At 45.8% G+C, this 20484-nt stretch overlaps 1 protein-coding gene across 4 annotated transcripts in view; it reads right to left on the bottom strand.

Moving 5' to 3' along the window:
• Nucleotides 1–2635: 2635 nt before the first annotated feature.
• The window catches only part of LOC144178592 (uncharacterized), a 96774-nt gene continuing 78925 nt past the window's right edge, over nucleotides 2636–20484 (bottom strand). For 2 of the 4 annotated variants that reach the window (XM_077706552.1, XM_077706550.1), the window contains exons 39-43: nucleotides 19438–19532; nucleotides 10813–10978; nucleotides 8248–8301; nucleotides 4525–4752; nucleotides 2636–2846 (exon numbers count right to left, since the gene is read on the bottom strand). In XM_077706552.1, the coding sequence (XP_077562678.1) occupies nucleotides 2757–2846; nucleotides 4525–4752; nucleotides 8248–8301; nucleotides 10813–10978; nucleotides 19438–19532 (633 nt within the window). In that variant the 3' untranslated portion in view covers nucleotides 2636–2756. The remainder of the gene's footprint in view (nucleotides 2847–4524; nucleotides 4753–8247; nucleotides 8302–10812; nucleotides 10979–19437; nucleotides 19533–20484) is intronic. The other 2 variants (XM_077706554.1, XM_077706553.1) reach the window with 2 other exon arrangements.

Here is a 20484-nt window from a genome sequence, read left to right on the forward strand (position 1 = left end):
TCTAGTGGCTTTGCTTGAACTTCTTGGAAGTGAACTAAAATGTCATTAATAAATTCTCAAGTAATAAACTAATAAATAATAAATTCTCAAAAAAAAAAAAGCTGCTATGTTTAGTCCAGCCCGCTTTGAGAAATTGAAATCAGTTCATTATACCCAATTTTTGCTATATCTGAACGAAGGTATACAAATGGAAACAGAAAACGTTCTTTACGCCAGGATTTCATTAAAACCGGGTTTGCTATACCGTATTTACTCGCATCATGATCGCACTCGCGTAATGATCGCACCAATGAAGTTTGTCGTAAAAATTCGATTTCGTTTTAATTTTTCGCGCAATGTACACACCCTGACTTGCCGCAGCAGTATGTAGTATTGTGTGCCAAGTCCAGATGATGATGGTCGTACTTACCTCTGTTTCCTTCTCTTTCAAAGAGGACATGGATACGTTATTGCCGCAAACTAGCCGATTTCAGTCAGTAAACTTTATTGATGGGAGAGGGGAGGAGGGAAGGGTAAGGTGGGGCTAGAGAAGTGAGTGGAGCCCTCTTTCCAGGGCCCCAGTTTCAGCTGCCCCGATCTTCGCTCTCCGGATCAGCTCTCGCTGAGTCCCGAGGGCGGAGTTGGCCAGGGCTGGCTCCCATGTCTCTAGTGTGTTGGGTTCGTGGGCGTTCTCCGGGGGCCATATAACGGGGCATCCCCATAGCGATATCAGCAAGCATGCGTTCAATATTGATGAGGAAGAAAACTCTCACTAAATGAACATAATGTAGACAGAAGACGAAGAAAAAATGCGCTCAGCTTGCTGAGTCGGCCCCCATGTCTGTTTTGATGTTCCGCACTGTAACAGCGGCAGCCACATCTTGGTTGCCCTGTTGTCACCTCACAGCAAACTCGTTCCGGCGCATTCCGTAATTCATGAAAACACTGCATTTTGCGTCACTATGCAAAGCGGCTCGCGGCAGTGTGCAGAGTTTTTATTGTGTTTTTATCATTTTTATTATGTTCATGAGACCTATATCCTAAAAATTCTGACCCGCAACTTGCTTGCATTTTTTGTGCTCAAAAGTTTTTCGCGAAAAATTTACCTCGCGTAATGAACGCACCCCTAAATTTGCATCAAATGTTTTGAAAAAAAAAAGTGCGATCATTACGCGAGTAAATACGGTAAGTGGGCTATATTTGAGCAGCACCAAACAACATTTACGTGAAAACTACACGCTTTAGTATCAATTTGAAGTCTGGCCTCAACTTTACCACGGCTAGCATTGTTAACTGGCCACTTTAGTGTCAAATAGAGGTGAGCACAACCTAAATAGGCCAATTGATCAGTTTCTACCTTACACGTGTACATTGCATGTTATGTGTATTCAACACGCCTATGCAAGCGAGTCAACACTGACCACAAAGCGAAGCATTTGGAATAGATTCACTGCATGCAAGAAAATGTTCACTGAAGCAAACTCTGGCAAGTACTCATTATCTTACATGTGAGCATTAATACATTTGCCAGCAGAAAACTAGCGGGCCTTTGTAAAGAATGTGCCAAACACATGCGCACCTTTATTACATTTCCACGCAAATACTTCGTAGCATGGAAAAAAGAACTTGCCGTCGTGTAACAGGACGTGCTTGCCCCTGGGACGAAACCCGGCATCTTCAATTACCGTATTTGCACGTAAATAAGGCGACATCGAATGTAGCACGAGGGGCACTTCTGGCCCTTCCGAATGCAAAATATATCTATATCAAGATTATGATGCGAAGTTGTCACAAGGCCCACCGGCCTCACGTGCAAGCTCTCTGGCTTTGAGTTGAACAAACTCGGCATTTACGGATGAAAACTGGCTGCAATGTTCGGAACGCTTTACGAGTCGGTGCGGCTTAAAGATGTGATCACGACACTTCCTCCAACCTCAAATGGTTGCCTCGCTTTGTCCGAGATGTCGCGCTGCACTTTCCCTGCTCTTCAGACAGCAGGATCATCCATTTCTTAAACACTGTGGTGTACCGATTTTGCCTGTTAATTGCAGCGGCTCAGAACGCAGGAACGCATACAAACAAAACAGAGCACAACGAGAATCGAACGCTGCGACGCGCGTGCGTTAGCTCTCGCCTCTGGAGCCGACCGCCTTGTCATGTGACCACTACCAACGTAGCCAATGGCGTTCTCTGGAGAAGCCAGTGCCAAAGTTGACGCCGAGAGCAGCGAGCTCTCGGCAATAAAAATCAGAGGGTAGAGCAGCAGGTTTGCGGCTCACGTTTCAGGCATAATAGTACACGGTGTGTGCCAAGGATGAATGTATTTGACGAAAAAAAGGAGAGAAAAACAGCTCTCGCTGTTTCAGCTCACATATAACCCAAGGGGCGTTTTGGTGGTACAAATAGCGGGGGAAAAAATTCGCGTTATATTCGTGCAAATACGGACTAGCTTTTTGCACAAAACATTCGTTCTGCCCGAAATACTTTGCAGTCATGTATGCACCGAAGCATGTTGCTGGCTGTTGTAGGAGAGGATGCTGCTACCTTGTTACAGGAGAAAATGAAACTCCCCAGAACAGTGCACACATTTACGAGTATCGCATTGTCAAAGTATTGTCACAATGTCGCATATTAAAGGTGCTTGAAAATGCGCGTGTACAATAAAAGAGCCATTTATTTCAACTTGCATGGCACGAGAACAAACATGGCGTGGGAGCTAACATACAAAATGACCACTGGAGCTGTGATAAAAAAATAACTTCTTTGGCAGTCAATTATTATCCGAGTGTTGGAAAGTCCTTGTCCGAAATGCTGTGGGCTCGGCAGATGGGACAGGTGCGATCCTTCGTGAACCACTGTTGGAGGCACTGGAGGCAAGGACAAGGGACAAACAGTAAGTGCCGCTTCGCACACCCAGTGTTTACACACACATACTCATTAAATGGCATAGCTTGTATTCACTGGGGAGGCACGCATGCAGGCAACCAAGTGAGTGCGGTGTCACTGGTTACGTCGGGCTCCGCGTGATGGCGGTACTCGTTCGTGCAAAGCACATAATTTGTGTTGGACGTCCCAAACTCTACCCCATGGCACGCAAAGTAATGCCTCGAGTCCAATGTGAGTATGATTAATAGCATCTCTGTTGACACCACTGTTGAGAATCAGGTTCAAACGAAGCAGACGACACAAACCGGTGTTCTCTTGTGCCTGCGACACAGCCTTGTGCCCTCTGAGGCGATCATTAATGCAGCGGCCTGTTTGACCAATATAGGCTTTGCCACACGGGGATAAGGGGATATGATAAATCACACGTGTAGTGCAAGGCCCAAATTTCGAAACATGATTAGTGCCACACGTAGCCCTTTCTCGCGTATGCCAGTTGATGCGACTGCACAGACACCTCCCAACTTTCGCGGGGCCAAGAACACCAAGCATATGCCGTGTTTGTTCGCCACCCTCTTGACTTGTAATACTCCTGCTACACGGGAGTTTTGAAATCACTACAAGTCATTCACATTATTATTCACAACAATCATTATTTACAAATGAGCGAACTGGTTTTCAAAGAGCATAATCTCACCAATTTTTTTTCACTTGTTTTTGTTTTCTATTGCCCAATCTGCAATTACAAGGAAACTTTGTACCCTTAAAACCCTAACCCTTTGACATTTGATATTTTAAAGACCAGTTGACTGAAAAATCCTTTTAAGTGCCCGTGTAGGAGGAATATTAACACCACCAAGTGGCCTCAGCACCCCTGTAAAGTCTGAGCAGTTTCTATTTGAGCAGGCCTTTTGTATTTTTATTTTAACAGAAGTTAGCGTACCTGCAAGCGTGTAAATAAAGAGATCCCACAAATAATGCTACGTTCTTCGTGCTAGACCTTCCCTGGCTTTCTTTATTACTGACAGAGTCCGATAAATGTGCTGCCAAAGTGAATGAAGCTTTCACCAGGGAAGCAGTACTTCCTGCATGATCTGGGAATTTGGCAGAAATTATTGGGCACAACATGCACCCTAATTGAACTGTGAAAGAACACTGGTATTTCACAGTTACGTGAATGTCAAACAACACCCTAATGGCTTGACTAAGTTTAGGAGAAGACCCTAAGGTGGAGTACGAGAAAATATTTAGCTATCATTTGCAGCCGTAAGGCTGCATTTCAAATGGATGTAAAATTTCCGCTTTGGCTATACAGGCATAGTTACAGTTCACTTCTTAATGTTCAAACTTTATGAGAGCTGACAGTACTGACCCATCTAACTGGTGCTACATATGCAGAAAAATGCAGCACACAGAGAAAAGATATTCAGTATTTGCTTCCGTATTTAAAGCCTCTCCCCTCCCCGTATTTTCTCAAACATTTTATGAGGAGATTTCACCCGTCAAACATGCAACATGTACCCTGCAGTGCAACGCAACAAAAAGTAGCAGTACTGTTCAACTTGCTGCATTGGTTGTGACAAGCAAGTGCAACCAGGATGCCTAGCGCAGCAGGCCGTGTACCGACGGCAAGGAGAGGGTCCGCCGAGTGCGGCAGCGCACCTTTTCGTGGAAGCTGTGTCCACAGGAGGTCTTCATCTCCTTCTGGCTCCCCGTGAGTTCCTCCAGGCAGATGCTGCAGTTGTGCAAGACCCCGTTGAAGGACACCGGCGCCTCGCGGCTGGCCCAGGTCTTCTGGGCCTGCGGGCGGAGGCCGGGCGGCTTCTCCAGCTCGGACACGGCACTCTGGCTCGGCCGTAGGGCCTTCAGGATCGGCCGCGTCCTGGGCTGCTGCAAGGCCAGCAGTGCGCGCTTCATTAGCTCCCGTTTTATCCAACATCATCCCCTATGCGTGTTGTATAAGCAACACCGAGACACAAAGAGAACTGCCAGTAAAAAAAAAAAATCAGCTACCCACAGAAATGTACAGGCAAAATGAAATGGTATCACGGAAGTACAGTTGATCCCTGCTAGTACAACGAACTCCGCTTCAATGAAATTTCGCTCCAACGAAATATTTCAAATTCCCGTCAGCTATGCAACAAATCTATGCATGTCTATGCAACAAATTCCGTCTCCACAACCAACCATTTGTTTGGCTTGGTTTCGCTTCAACGAAGTTTTTGCTCAGTGGGGCTAAGTTTGAACGATAAAATAAGCACAACGCCAGCCGTCTGTAGCTTTGTATATATTCAGGGCACTTGGTGTCACAAAAAACATTTGCCGTGTGACCACCACCTACAAACAAAACGAAACTCTTAGATGAACGCCATTGTTTTCTGCTGATAACGATGTGGATGGCCGCCTTTACATGAGGCGCAAGCCCGGTTCACCAAGCTGGAGCTACAGCCAAAATGTATCCAATTGCGTGATTGTGCCCTGCTGGCACTGCACCATCATGTATGCTTAAAGGGAAGCTGAAGCGCTTTCCAAAAAATTTGAGTTAGATTAACAGTTATATAGTTTCTTGCGCGCTGATTACGATTGCTTTACACGACAGAGAACCCCAAAGCAGTGACTGTGATGTCGACTAGTGGGTTCCATCAAAATATTTTTGAATTAGGCAACCAGCATAGGGGGATTTTATACCTTATGTTAATATTAGGTACTGCCTTAACTGTTTCTTATAATACACAAAACCATTTATGCCGAAGATTAATGGGCGTTTTATAAACAATCTACCAGCGAAAAGCACGTACGTGCGCACTGCGCGAAAAAATAGCGTTCATGCACTGTAAACGTATATGTGAGACACATCTTGCCGGTACACGCATAAACCAACAAGCAGACTCTGCTTCCGCATTTCCTTTGTTCGTTGTCGCCCGCACCAGCCCCGTTACTCATCCCCGTACACAGACCCACACGCGCGCGCCATTTCGGCAGCGGCGCTACGGCGCCTCCGCGATTGCTAGCTGCACTTCGATGAGTGGCATCTTACTGCTTCACATGCATTTATTCTGAAAACACTGCAGCATACTAGTGCCTGCTCAGCATTATTGGCTGTCGTAGGGCTTGATTTTCGCTTGTGCGTTGCGCATTCTGCTACAATATTACGGCCACCTCGTTATAATTAACAGACCAGTCGGACAAGGCAGTTAGTTAAGTTGTAGTTACGTTACTTTAGGTAACAATCACCAAAAATTTGTGATAATGAATCGTTGGCCTGTTTCAGCATTTCGAGATTTAAGCATTTGCCGCGCTAGTCGGACAGAGGCCGTATATTTACTCTTCGCTCCTAATTTTTTTAGTATCATCATTATATATATCACCGACTATCACTGGAGCACACTTGAGGTTCAGTGACAATAAGTGCTTGCCAGGTTATAATATGCAGCCACACGGAATCTTGGGCAAAAAATTAGGCCCCCGCAGTCAACACAAATTATGGCACGGTGGTGGTTCGGAGTGGTGTTTTTTTTTTTTTTTTAATTCCAGACAAACATCACCTTATCGTGACATGTATACTTGCAAAATAAGTAATCTGGTTGTCTTGGTTCTTTTACTTTGTAGGAATACTGTTTACCTCTTAGCCGGGAGAGAACTTCTATCAGGCCCCTTGTTTTAGTTTCGCCAAAAAATTGTTTTTTTTTTTAACATTGTCCCGAGCACATGAGCCCATAGGGAAAAAAAAACTGACGCGTTTAACGAAACAAGTATTTCCTGAACAAATGTGACTTGGTTTCTGGAATGAAACGAAACATCCCCGGCCAAAATACAGCAGTATTCCCCATCCTTCCTAAATCTAGAATCTAATGTGAACATTCACGTCCGCCGCATCACAAAAAAAAAAAAAAAAAAAAAAAAAAAAAAAAAAAAAAAAAAAAAAAAAAACACCGCATTGGAGCGGTTTACAAAGTATTTAACGTAGTGTAGTATATTCTCTGTCATCAAGCACAGCCACCTCGGATGTCGCTTCCGTATGTTATAAAGCATCCCGGCGTGGCATTATTCTGCTTAGGAATATGGCATGATAACGTATGCCTCGTTTGGCGTTCGTGCATACTTTTTGAACACGAAAATTGTACAAATGAGTGCTATCAACCACAACAACAACAAGTATCATTCACAAGGAAACACGGCTAAAAGAGCATGGCCGAGGCGGCCGATCCGGTCGGAAATCCAGGTATGACGTTTTTCAGCCGGTTTTCGCCCGCTCTTCGGTCTTCCGGCATCGCGCGGCGAGATGGGGGCGGGGCATCGGGCCACTTTTGTTTGCTCATTGCGCCGCTTCTATTGCATGTATTGCGAAAATATTTCGTACACATGAACTATTCAATGTGTACTTGCTGCTAGTCAACTTTTCTTTTAATTCTAAAACCGCTTCACCTTCCCTTTAAAAAATAGAGCGACACTTCAACAACAACCCCAGGAAGAATGGGAGCGCTTGCCCCGTCGTTCTTCCTAGTGTCGTTGTCAAAGTCTCGTTCTATTTTTCAATCATAATGCACCAACCTCCATTTTTTGGAGCATTTCGCAGTTTAGACTAACTAAAGAGAGAAAAAAAAAAAACACAAAAGAGAGCGACAGAGAACGAAGAAAGTAAGATGAGAAACGTCTTTTACTTTTTAATACTTAGCGCAGAAACATTCTTGACTGCCAGGAATTCAAGCTGAACACTGAATCCTTTCTGATACTCTTCAACTTGATTCATTGCCAAAATACAGTAGCTACTACGTGCAGCACAAACCCTTACAGCAAGATGAAACATGAAGCCGACCAAACCAAAGCACTGTCACATGCACAGTAACATCAACCGAGCTGGGATACATCCATTCCTGTAGTAGACGTTGCAGATCACTATACATTTACACGAGCCATTTAATATGCATTGGATGGCTACAAGAGGTCAAGGACTTCTTGTCACACTAGTTTTTTTCCCTTAAATCAATGCAAGGACAACTGACATTTTACTAAGTGTACAAGGTTTTACGATAACTGTCTGTTTATGGTGCAAAGCCAACAAAGCGCACACAGCACCAGAAATTTAACTAAAAATCAGACTGTTAAAGTAAACGTGAAATGCATTATCGGCCAATTAAGATGGCTGGTGTAGGCCAGGTTGCAATCATGGAAGATAAAATGAGTTGTAAAAACTAATTTTCCGATAAATACCTGATGCGCCTAATTAAGAAAGAAGACAGAATAGTCTGCTATAAAATATAATGGCTGTAGGGAAACATCTGTAAAATTCTGGGCAGTGTTTGTGTCATGTGCCTTACAAGGAAGGCGCTACGGTACGCGAGTCACGCTTGGCAACTGGAGTTTGAGAAATGCTAGAATACTTGCTTGTGCAGCAACAGGCTGTTGCATTCTGGCTTCACTAGGATGGAAGTCAGCAGGCTGCAAGTTCAGTACAAACACCCCGGTGAGTGCGGGCCGAAAGGTGCTCCAGGCATTGCACAAGTTACCCAGGCACAGAGAACACGCACACGCAGGATACAAAAGCAGAGGAGCTCTGGACATTGCAGGAAAACATGCATACATACACCATTAAAGCACCTCAACTCCACGGAAATTTAGAAGCCATGCAAAACTTACAGAAAGCGAAGGTGTGAGGAGAAAAAAGGGGGCACCAGCCACATATAACGAAGTGCAAGTGAGAACAGAAAAGAGGTATGCTTTGCTTGAAGTGTGCATTGGCATGCTCATGAGTAAAGACCAGTGTTCCAAGCAGTTTAAAACAGCAGAGCCTTCCGTTTCTCCATCACCAACAGGCCTCCTCATACCGAATGCAAAATGCAAACGGTAGAAGAGGACTGAGCCCTTGCACAGCACTGCTGTGCTCGTAAGTACTGTAGTTCTTGGGAAGTGTGTATCAGCAGTTGGTGCATCACTTAGCTGGCGACGTCGCAGCTCTGAGCTGCGCACAGCATGCTAGGGGAAGAGAAGCATGTATTAAAGGGGCACTGACACAAAAATTTTGCATCTTGTTTTTTTTTGTTGCGATAAGCAGCTAGTGACCTACTTATAACCTGTAGAAACCTCATTTGCTTCAGCGTGCGACGGTTGTTTAATTAGAGGCATTTTCAATGCGGCCAGTCGCAGTTTCGGTTTCAGCGAGTGCCGCGAAACGATGGATTTTGTGGATTTTGTGTGAACAAAGCTGACCACGTGACCGTCGGAGGGATATCACAGAGCAGAGCCGCCGTAGCACTGTCGAATCCGCATCGATGGCAGTTTCTGCGAATGCCCCCCCGTACTGATCTCGTGAGGCGCCTAATTAAAAAGCGAGTGGATGTGACGCAGGCGCTGCGAGTGCAAATGCTACCGCGGCTAACGAACGACGCGCGACGCTCGAGACGGTGGGTGGCAAGACGCGCGCTGGGAGCAGCCGGCCGGTCTGCCTACAGGTCCGCCTACAGATGTGTTCGGCTTAGCACTGCGGCGGATATTCGAGTGCCGCTCTCGTAAGCGGTGCAGATGACAATTTTTAATGCAACCCGCCATCGCATCATTAACTCCTTTCTCATGTAAGCCACCATGGTCGGGACTTGGGGACAATTTCGTGCAGCAGTAACAAGCTATCACTCGAGCTACCTGCGCCGGCGTGGGCCACTTCGCGGCCGTGGCCGCTGCCTGCACAGCGACCGTGCGGCTTGCTCAGTGGGCTTTTCGTGCCTCCGGCGCGTTTCCGCATCCAATGGTAATAAACAGTAATAGAAACAGAGTGCCTGAAATCGCTGTAGAACTTTGGTCGCGGCCAGCTGCCCGATGAGCTGACGAAATCACGGAGCCTCCGCCGCCAACGATCGGGTCGTTCGTTCTCGAGAGCAGAAGCTCCGCCCTCCGGCCCTCCGATTGGAGCGGCGAGCCGGCAGTGCGGAAGCGGCAAACACAAACTCGTGACGTGTTTGGATGTTGTTTATTTACACTTGCGCGTGGTCCTCTGCTGGCCGCTCGGTTGCGTTTCGCACACTTCAAAATTGATTTTAAATATGTTCTAGGCTGTATTCACCGCTGATATTTTGCAGATGATGTATATGTGTTCCCACCAATCTATCTCCGAAGTTATCTCGCCATCAAAATTTTGTGTCAGTGCCCCTTGAAGGTTTGCCAGCACAAGACAGGTAGCAGAGCGAGAAAGTAAAGCAAGTGGCAGCTGGCATGTGGACCTCAAGTGTGGATTCTCAATTACGTGGCCCTCTATTGACTGCAGGGACACAAACGAAATGAAACAGGGTACTCGAGCCGCAATTTTAGTTTAGATTGCACGAAGCTGTCACAAGAAAGTCAAGTAATTGGGGTTCCACTCCCACGGCCTGGTCCAAGGTCCAGGCAAAATTTGCACAGGCTTCAGTAGGGGGCAGCATTCAACTGTCAGCGGCTTTGTTTTTGGCTTGTTTCAGCCACCTGTGCCCTGCCAACCAGCTGTTCCTACACACATCATGTGGGAATTGTAGGAGTAGAGTGATTCTCCAGTCACTACCTTGCATTCGTCTTGCCTATGAGTATTAGTCATGAATTTTTACCAACTTGTACCTTCCTTCCATTGCTGGTGTGTTGAATGCAAGCATTAGCTCGTGGAAGTTTCTCCTCTATCTCGTTGGGGCAACCAGAGCTACCCCACACTTTCCACAGGTTTTCTGCCAGTTTTCTCTCGCTTGTGGACCCCAGCTGCAGTGCTGGCAATAAAACAGATCCCTAGATGCACTTTTGGAGAGCAGTCGTTGCTAGTTGATGTATTACCAGCCAGTTCAGTCGCAACTTTTGTCAGGGCCTCGTTTCAAAAGTGCAAGAACGGACGCGAATCTAAATTACCACACGTAACGCACTGCTCTTTCCCCTCCACCATGGACTGAAACATTCAAAATTCACTGGACTGGGATTCGTCTACGCAAGACACGGTCGCACCTTGGAGCCAGGGGCTGCTGCTGCGCCCCCTTCTCCTCCTCCTCCTGCTCCCTGGGGGAAGGTCTCGTCCAACACGTCCGAGGTGGCCTTGATGATTTCCGCAACGGTCAGGCCCTTCAGCCCGATCTCCTTGTGAACCTTCTGGAGGGCAGCCTTGATGTCATCACTGAAAGGCAAATTCAACCACACGGTGGGGTTATGCGAACCACAAAGCTGGTGAGCTGCAGTTTAGCTTCCAATGCAGCAATGGCGTTTCCAAAGGCCACAGCTGAGGGGGCCAGCATGAAAGCTTGCAAACATACGAGCCACCGTTTCGCTTTTTCATGTACTAAATGCTGCAGATATCGTTCATCGTGCAGCAGAAATGAAATTGAGATTTTCATCTAGGCCCTGCTTCCGACCCCGTGCAGCATGTGCGCATGTCGGGTGAGAAAGTGCTTGGCATTTCTGAAACAAGCATGCCTGTGTGCCGACTGTGACAATTGGCCTTTTAAAGGGGTATTGACATTTTTTTGAAGGTCAATGCTACACATTTCGCTGCTTTCTTTACTCAACAGATTATCCTGACTGAAACACGAGTGGCCTGCGACATAGGGAACATAATAAAGTTTCACACGCGGTACCAGAATTGTAATAGAAGTCGCCATCAGGACTTTTACTGAAAGCCGTCATCAAATATCCACCACGGATGTAGGCCTAAACACCTTCACGCAGCTCAGCCGCTCGAAACCTCCACCAGCCTCCGCAGTGTTTTGGCGTCCACACAAAACGGTGAGGTCAAACCACGACTCTATCATACGCGTCCTCCAGTCTGGAAGCGCGGGATAATGAAACGGATGATTTTCAGGCCGTTCTAACTAATTATCATGTGCTCAAGTATTTGAAGTGCTCGTTCCAGGTTCGCCAGGCCACCAGGCATCAATAAAAGCAATAAAATCGGAGCAAAAACATTGCACGTGGAGGCAACCAACAACAGCCTTTTTCAAAGGGAAGACCAATCTGTAGCATGCACTCCCCACCCCCCAGCGGCAAGCCATGAACAGATGCCACACCCCGCTACATTCGTTAAGCACTTTTCTCATCAGGCTGCTGTAATGCATCCACGGAGAGCAGGGTACTTACTAGGCATCCTGCTATCAAATGAGACTTTCTTAAATGCTCACACAGACCACCAACTGATTTTTCTCGAGCAAACGCTTGGCAGAGCAAGTGAAAGTCATCATTTTAAGGGGGGACGCGGCTTTCAACTTCGGAAAAATGACCAAAACATCGTTTTTTTGAAACCCACATATTCGGCTTCTATGTTTCCTATTCTGTGCGTCTGCAAAGTTTTTACGCTGAAAAGCGTCGCAAAGTGGCATAAAAAAATACTTTTGTCAGGCGCGGTGACAAACTATCAGCGCAAAAGGGCGAAAAAAACGGCAATTTTCGGAGCGCTCTATCTCCGCAACGGTGCCACCGGGCGCGGCCATTTTGATATGGTTAGATCGGCCGAGCGATCGTCTTTCCCGTTCCGCTCGTCTCTTTTATCTTCGTTCATTCTTAAACGCACAAACGGCAGAAAAGAAACGACGCACAAACGAAGCTAGAAATAGATGCTGAAGCGCTATTGGTCCTCCGGTCGGGGCACAGAACAGCGACCCTCCTGATTGGATGTCGCGGGCGCAACGCAAGATGGCGGCCGCCTGAGCTGCGTAGCGAGCGGATTGAGTTCATTTTCGTCGCTTCGCTCGGCCGAGTTTCTGTTCAATCTGTGGTATTCAACACGGACGTTATCGCGATGGGAATGCCAGAGATAACGAGCCAGATTACGGGAAGTTGTGGGGCTCGAAAGGCGGAGGTCATCGAACGTTTCGTGGTGCGCGTGACTCTACCGTCGCCAGACCCCGGAGGGTGACGCGGTGTGCGCGCTTGCGATAGCGGTTCGTGAAGTGAACTTTTAGTCGGATTTGCGATGTTTACACGCTTAGTTATTGCTGTGTTTTGACTGTGGGCTCGCTAGCCTTGAGAAAGAAACGGTCGACGCGTCAAACGCTGCGGAGCGCACGGCATAGCCGACGCGCATTGGAGCATCACATGACTGGGCAACCGGTTACGATTGAACGCCAGTAGTTGTAATTAATGCCTGCGACGTTAGTTTTAATCTTAAAAGCGACCTGACCAGCCATATCAGGTATAATCAAAGCTCGATATGTCACGGTAAGCGTGCGCTGCGATGCGCGCGAGCCATATCGCCTTTCTTGCGCAACGTTTCCCGTGCACTTGTAATTTTCATGCAAACAGGTTTTGAGTTAGCAATATAGGAATAAAAATATGCTCTCTGCGTTAAAAATGTACGTTACTGTGGCAGCATTTAACAGTGATTTTTTTAGGGAAATTATTGATACCATTGCTCAGGGCATACTAGCTGTGCTGCGAGAAATATTGGATGCCTTGAATTATGTCAAAAGTAGTAAAAAAAATATGCTCTTGCATTGAAGTTGGGAGTTATGCAGAATACTCTACCAAGCTTCAAAGTAGCTCATTTTCAACCTTGTGGTATGCAAACTTTTGGCAATGAACACCTGCACTATGAGTACTAATTAAGTTGCTGTGCCAGGCAAGAAAAACATGAAAAAAAAAAAGCCAAAAATGTTCAAATTTAAGTTTAAAAAATGCTTAACTTGTTGCCATGGTGACAACACTGCAAAAGGAGGTTGTCCAGTCCGATACAGCCAACCAACTAACCTACTTTGCATTGAAAGCCCATTGAAACCCATCTCCCCTCCGTTTGGTTTGCAAAGGGGGGTATGTACTCTTCACGGAGGAGCTGAAAATGATGTTTTCTGGAAAGAGAAAGGCTGAAACGGCACTCCAATTTCAAGGCAAGGCCTTCCAGAAGCCCCATGTTCAAAAAGACATGAAAGGCTACAACCGTGACGACTTTTGATATGTGAAACCTATGTTGCAACTTCGGAAGCCGTTTTCTCAAAACAGTTTTTTTTGCCACCTGTGTCGCTTGTCCCAGGGATTTCTTCGTGACCGCTGGGTCTATTTTGATTCCGTTTCTTGCATTACATTCCCTGATGAACTGTTCAGGTCGTGACACTTTTAGTTTTCCAGATTTGTTTTTTGTGATTTTTTTATTCAAATAATCGTTCACAGTTGACATGCCTGTTGCACATCAACCTCTAAAAAAATGAAAACTAAAAAACATTGTGTTGTAAAAAAAAAAATTCTAAAACTGTCACGACCTCGTCCATTCATTTGGGAATGCAAAGCACTTCGAACAAGTTTTCTATCGTGTTTTATAAGCCGCTCAAGCTCGGTACAAGCGGAACAGAAAGAAAATTTCATGCATAAAAAAGTTATCAAAATATTAACTTCAAATTTTTATGGTGTTATCACAGAAGCATTTCCAGTTGCTGTGCCAATTTTCATCAAAATCCACAAAGAAATAAAAAAGCTGATTTTGAAAGCCACGTCCCTCCTTAAGTAGCCAAAAACACACAAAGAATTTCCAATTAAACAAAATGAAATAATCTGAAAGTATCTCTTAACCCTTCACGGTCCGTTGTTAGGCCATGTGCGACACGGCCGTGCACGGCAACACGGCCGTAGCGGTCCACTGTTAGGGTTTGGTGTTCAAAGTTAAATTTCACAATTTTTCTCACAAGTGGGTAACAGGTCCGGACTGGTAAGGGTTAAGGGGAGATGCGCGTCGAAAAATCGCGTTTTTCGCGGAATTTTTCAGTTTTGAGGTTTTACCTGTAAAATTATCTTTGTACATTCAGCTACAACTACGCAAAAGATCAAGGCAAAATTCGAACGAGAAGTTAGTAAAAAATCAATTTTATTCAGCCACGGTGGTTCGAGAAAGTGCTAGTTTCGTCGCAAATCAGCAACTTTCGATCGTCTGCATCTCGAGAATGCGGCGTCTCCCGCCATTGCTGTTTGCTTGGAGAGGTTGAGAAAGCCTTCCTCTAGCCCACAGCACCTCCGACAGTTTCGCATTTCGGCCCAAAATAATAAAAAAAGGCACGTTTTGGCGCCTGTTTCGAGCACTTCTACTGGACATTTAAATCACGTGGTGCTCTACCGAGGCCGCCATTGGCCTACACGGAGACGTTGCTGCGGCGAAGCACCGAAGCCTGCATCCGTCCTCGACTGTGTACGGCGACATACGAAGTCTGTGTCCCTTTTTCTGCGTTTTTTTAGTTATCTCTTTATGAACGAACCGAAAAAGCGCGATTTCCGAGCGCGGAAGGCTTGGACGAAGACCCCGTACCGAGGACGGCGTCGCAAACCTCTACGGAAAGTGACAGCGGGAGGCAGCCGCCCGACGCCTCCGGTTAGCCCTAACCAGCACAACGGCCACTCGGACGAAATCGACGCCGCGCTGAACTTTGTGAGCGCTTCGGAGGTGAAGATTTGACTCTTCGAGAAAGATAGAGCAGCAAGCGATTGGAACTCTGCGAGTGCTGTGATATGCGATGTCAGTGCGCTTACGGTGCTGATAAGCGGAGCTGCTTGCCCAGCGTGCCACACCTGTACCCTCGCGGTACGCGAACCGGTCGAAAAACGGAAGGGCCTCTCGGCGTTTCTTGAGTTGCATTGTGCGAATAGCGAGTGCCCTGAATCGGTACTTTCTTCTGTGCACACCTCGAGCCGTGTTGTGCCATGGTGACCTTGCGAACAGTGCTAGCGGAAGCCGGGAATATCGGAGTGGGAGCTCCCGCGACAGCTTCGCCGTGAACGTCAAGCCGGTGGTGGCTGCGCGAGCTATTGGCATCGGGCACGAACAGCTTTCACGTTTTTGTGCCTATCTTGGCTTGCCGACGCCGTTACATCATAAGAACTTTATTGCGATCGGCAAGAAAGTTCATACTGCGGCCATGAAAGCCGTGGGGGAAGAACCCAAACCGCTGAAGCTCGAGCCCATCGCCGAAACCAGGTGAAGAGAGCACGTCTCACGGACTCCATTCAGGAGGGTGCTGAGGGGCAAACATATGAACCAGGGGAGTTCTGAACAGCTGTGCTGTGTTTGAGACACATTGCTCTATTTTTGCAAGAAATTTCATGTGCTTTCATCATGTTTTTTAAAAATACAGATGTTTGAAACTTTCAAAAGCATTTTTCTCCATTTGTACTTTTCAGCATTTTTTACGTGTTGTGCAACACATTTCAGGTACTTCAAATGGTCAGATATGGATGAAATTTTGCACACAGCCTCTTCAAAGTGTGTAGAATGTCAATATCTATATGCATTGTCAATATCTCTTATACATTTTTTGCAAAAAATCAAAATGTTGACTCACAGCGCACAAAATATATACTTTTGGTGTTCCTGATTTTTTTTACAAATATAGGAATTATTTGAATACATTTTAAGTAGTTTTTGACATACTACTTTACCTAAGCAGCAAAACGAGCTATTGCAGGCTGCTCTAAACAAACATTTATTATGAAAAAAGATATGCACAAAAAACCCTATATTTTGCTCTTGAGGGCTGTCTCACACAAAAACTAATGAAGCTACATAAGAACTAAGCACATATTTGGAATCAGCATTAAAAACTCAATCTATGACCAAAGTTTCATAACTTTAGGTATAATATTAAAGAAAAAGTGTTTTCGAGGAGCATCTCCCCTTAAGAGAGAGAAAAATTGATAGTAAACAGGAAAGTGTAGCCATTTATGCATCCCCCCCCAAAATATATACTTGCAGAAAGCAGCACACTCAACTGCTGCTAAATTGAAGTATTTATTTACAGTACCACAAATCATACCGCATTTCCCGCTACGAAAACTCCAGACAATTTATCAGAGTTTCATTTAAGGGGGGACGTGGCTTTCAAAATCAACTTTTTTATTTCTGAGTGGATTTTGATGAAAATTGGCACAGCAACTGGAAATGCTTCTGTGATAACACCATCAAAATTTCAAGATAATATTTTGATCACTTTTTTATTTATTAAATTTTCTTTCTGTTACGCTTGTACCGAGCTTGAGCGACTTATAAAACACGATAGAAAACTTGTTCGAAGTGCTTTGCATTCCCAAATGAATGGGCGAGGTCGTGACAGTTTTAGAATTTTTTTTTTACAAAACAATATTTTTTAGTTTTCATTTTTTTAGGGGTTAATGTGCAACAGGCATGTTGATTGTGAACGACTATTTGAATAAAAAAGTCACAAAAAACAAATCTGGAAAACCAAAAGTGTCACGACCTGAACTGTTCATCAAGGAATGTAATGCAAGAAACGGAATCAAAATAGACCCAGTGGTCACGAAGAAATCCCTGGTACAAGCGACATAGGTGGCAAAAAAAACTGTTTTGAGAAAACGGCTTCCGAAGTTGCAACATAGGTTTCACTTATCAAAAGTCGCCACGGTTGCAGCCTTTCATGTCCTTTTGAACATGGGGCTTCTGGAAGTCCTTGCATTGAAATTGGAGTGCCTTTTACAGCCTTTCTCTTTCCAGAAAACATCATTTTCAGCTCCTCCGTGAAGAGTACATACCCCCTTTGCAAACCAAACGGAGGGGAAGATGGGTTTCAATGGGCTTTCAATGCAAAGTAGGTTAGCTGGTTGGCTGTATCGCACTGGACAACCTCCTTTTGCAGTGTTGTCACCATGGCAACAAGTTAAGCATTTTTTTTACTTAAATTTGAACATTTTTGGCTTTTTTTATGTTTTATCTTGCCTGGCACAGCAACTTCGTACTCATACGTGCAGTTGTTCATTGCCAAAAGTTTGCATACCACAAGGATGAAGATGAGCTACTTTGAAGCTTGGTAGAGTATTCTGCATAACTCCCACCTTCAATGCAAGAGCATATTTTTTTAATACTTTTGACATTCAAGGCATCCAATATTTCTCGCAGCACAGCCAGTATGCCCTAAGCAATGGTATCAATAATTTCCCTAAAAAAAAATCACTGTTAAATGCTGCCACAGTAACGTACATTTTTAACGCAGAAAGCATATTTTTATTCCTATATTATTAACTCAAACCTGTTTGCATGAAAATTACAAGTGCACGGGAAACGTAGCGCAAGAAAGGCGATATGGCTCGCGCGCATCGCAGCGCACGCTTACTGCGACATATCGAACTTTGATTATACCTGATATGGCTGGTCAGGTCGCTTTTAAGATTAAATCTAACGTCGCAGGCATTAATTACAACTACTGGCGTTCAATCGTAACCGGTTGCCCAGTCATGTGATGCTCCAATGCGCGTCGGCTATGCCGTGCGCGCCGCAGCGTTTGACGCGTCGACCGTTTCTTTATCAAGGCTAGCGAGCCCACAGCCAAAACACAGCAATAACTAAGCGTGTAAACATCGCAAATCCGGCTAAAAGTTCACTTCACGAACCGCTTTCGCAAGCGCGCACATCGCGTCACCCTCCAAGGTCTGGCGACGATAGAGTCACGCGCACCACGAAGCGTTCGATGACCTCCGCCTTTCGAGCCACACAACTTTCCGTAATCTGGCTCGTTATCTCTGGCATTCCCATCGCGATAACGTGCGTGTTGAATACCACAGATTGAACAGAAACTCGGCCGAGCGAAGCGGCGAAAATGAACTCAATCCGCTCGCTACGCAGCTCAGGCGGCCGCCATCTTGCGTTGCGCCCGCGACATCCAATCAGGAGGGTCGCTGTTCTGCGCCCCGACCGGAGGACCAATAGCGCTTCAGCATCTATTTCTAGCTTCGTTTGTGCGTCGTTTCTTTTCTGCCGTTTGTGCGTTTGTGAATGAACGAAGATACAAGAGACCAGCGGAACCGGAAAGACGATCGCTCGGCCGATCTAACCATATCAAAATGGCCGCGCCCGGTGGCACCGTTGCGGAGATAGAGCGCTCCGAAAATTGCCGTTTTTTCGCCCTTTTGCGCTGATAGTTTGTCACCGCGCCTGACAAAAGTATTTTTTTATGCCACTTTGCGACGCTTTTCAGCGTAAAAACTTTGCAGACGCACAGAATAGGAAACATAGAAGCCGAATATGTGGATTTCAAAAAAACGATGTTTTGGTCATTTTTCCGAAGTTGAAAGCCGCGTCCCCCCTTAACTCACTAACGAAGAAAATTGCTAACTGCAGCTCCCAATCAAAGAATACGACCCGCAATCAAATTCCGGGAGGACCCATTGTCAGGAGAACTTGCCATGTTTTGCACAGAGCCACGCGCTTGCATGAACCCCTTGATGAGCAACTGTTTGGTATGACATTTGCACAGGTATTGCTGAATGGATCAGTTTGTTTTTTTTAGGAGGGGGAGGGGTACCACTTGTTGCCGCTATTGGCTAGACCCATGTGATTATGCTGGCTCCACAATGAAGAACAGCTTTACACCTCACTCGCACAGCCAGCGACTCTTTTCCAACAAGCCACAACCCTTGCTACTTCTCATCAGTGATGGCAACGATGAAGCCACCTCTGGCAACGACACCACTTCCAAGACCACAAGGCTGTTGCAAAGCCCACACGAATTTCTAGAGGAACCAGAAAGGAAGCCTAAGAGGGGTTCATAAAGGCTGCTTTGCACGAAAACCTGTTCCAGCCTCAGTTTCCTTAAGCCCGTAAAAGATTCCTCCCTAGAAAATTCCCCGGATGAGTAATGGCCGAAGAATGTCCGGACTCACCGTGTGCAGCCTGGGTACTTTTCCAAGAGCTTGAGCATCAGCTTCTCGCTTTTGTCGCTTTTTTGAGTGGGAGCCTCGGTCGCCTCGGGACGAGCCTGAACAGAGACAAGCGCACCTTGTACAGCAGCAGCAGGGGCTGCCCCAGCACAAGAGTCACGCTCAGCTCAAAGCAGAGAACACCGGTAGTGAGAGCGTTCCCGTTCTGCTCCCGACTAGTTAGTTGGCCAGCTGCTCTTAAGCAAGCTTGGCGGTGCCCGGTGGTGGCCGCCTGACCACACACAGAGAGAGGACCACAACATTGGCATAACACTAACACAATCAACAAAGCATGACAATTTCGATGCCTGCAGCGTTGCGACTGTGCACCGGTTTGGCTACATGTTGACTTTGATTCAACCAAGTTTTCTATGTCAGCACGTTACTTCATGGCACTAAAATTTCTGAAAAAATTCACAACTAGAGCAAACAGACAGTACCAGAATACTTTTTAGTTGTAAGCTTTCAATCATGACAGCGTTGGAAGTAATCCATTATTATATTTTGCACATGGTTAGCAGCAAATTTGGTGTCATGCCGAGTTTGTAACAAAGGTGCTAGCACAACTTTTTATTCCTCACCAAACTCGTGTACCAATGCACGCAAACCATTGACGTGCATTGAAAGGCAGCTGCAGCACGGTACTAACTTAGCAGAACCCCCAATATGGTCAATTCCTGCGCATTACCAGTTCGCTCATTATTGGTAAGGGTTCATTTGTGCAAAGGTCGCAAGCCTGCATAAACCCATGAGTGAAATCTTTGTGCAGGTCAGTGCTATAAAATCAGGCAGTTAACACATGCTCACTTTGTTCCTGCCGCAGAAGAACAGCAGCTAAGCTAACCTAATACCCTGCGGTGTGCATCTTTTCTGCTGGTTAAATGACCGCCATTCTGTGGCAGTGCTAAGTTTCTTCCCCCTTTACGTACCAAGGCTAAACATACATAGAACTCAATGGGTACAAAGTTAAGTAAACCCTGTTCGTTACATCAAAGTTTTTGTTGTACTCAA

The sequence above is a fragment of the Haemaphysalis longicornis genome, unplaced genomic scaffold, assembly GCF_048455015.1.
Source record: "Haemaphysalis longicornis isolate Haplotype H1 unplaced genomic scaffold, Haemaphysalis longicornis Haplotype H1 scaffold_4, whole genome shotgun sequence".
Lineage (NCBI taxonomy): Eukaryota > Metazoa > Arthropoda > Arachnida > Ixodida > Ixodidae > Haemaphysalis > Haemaphysalis longicornis.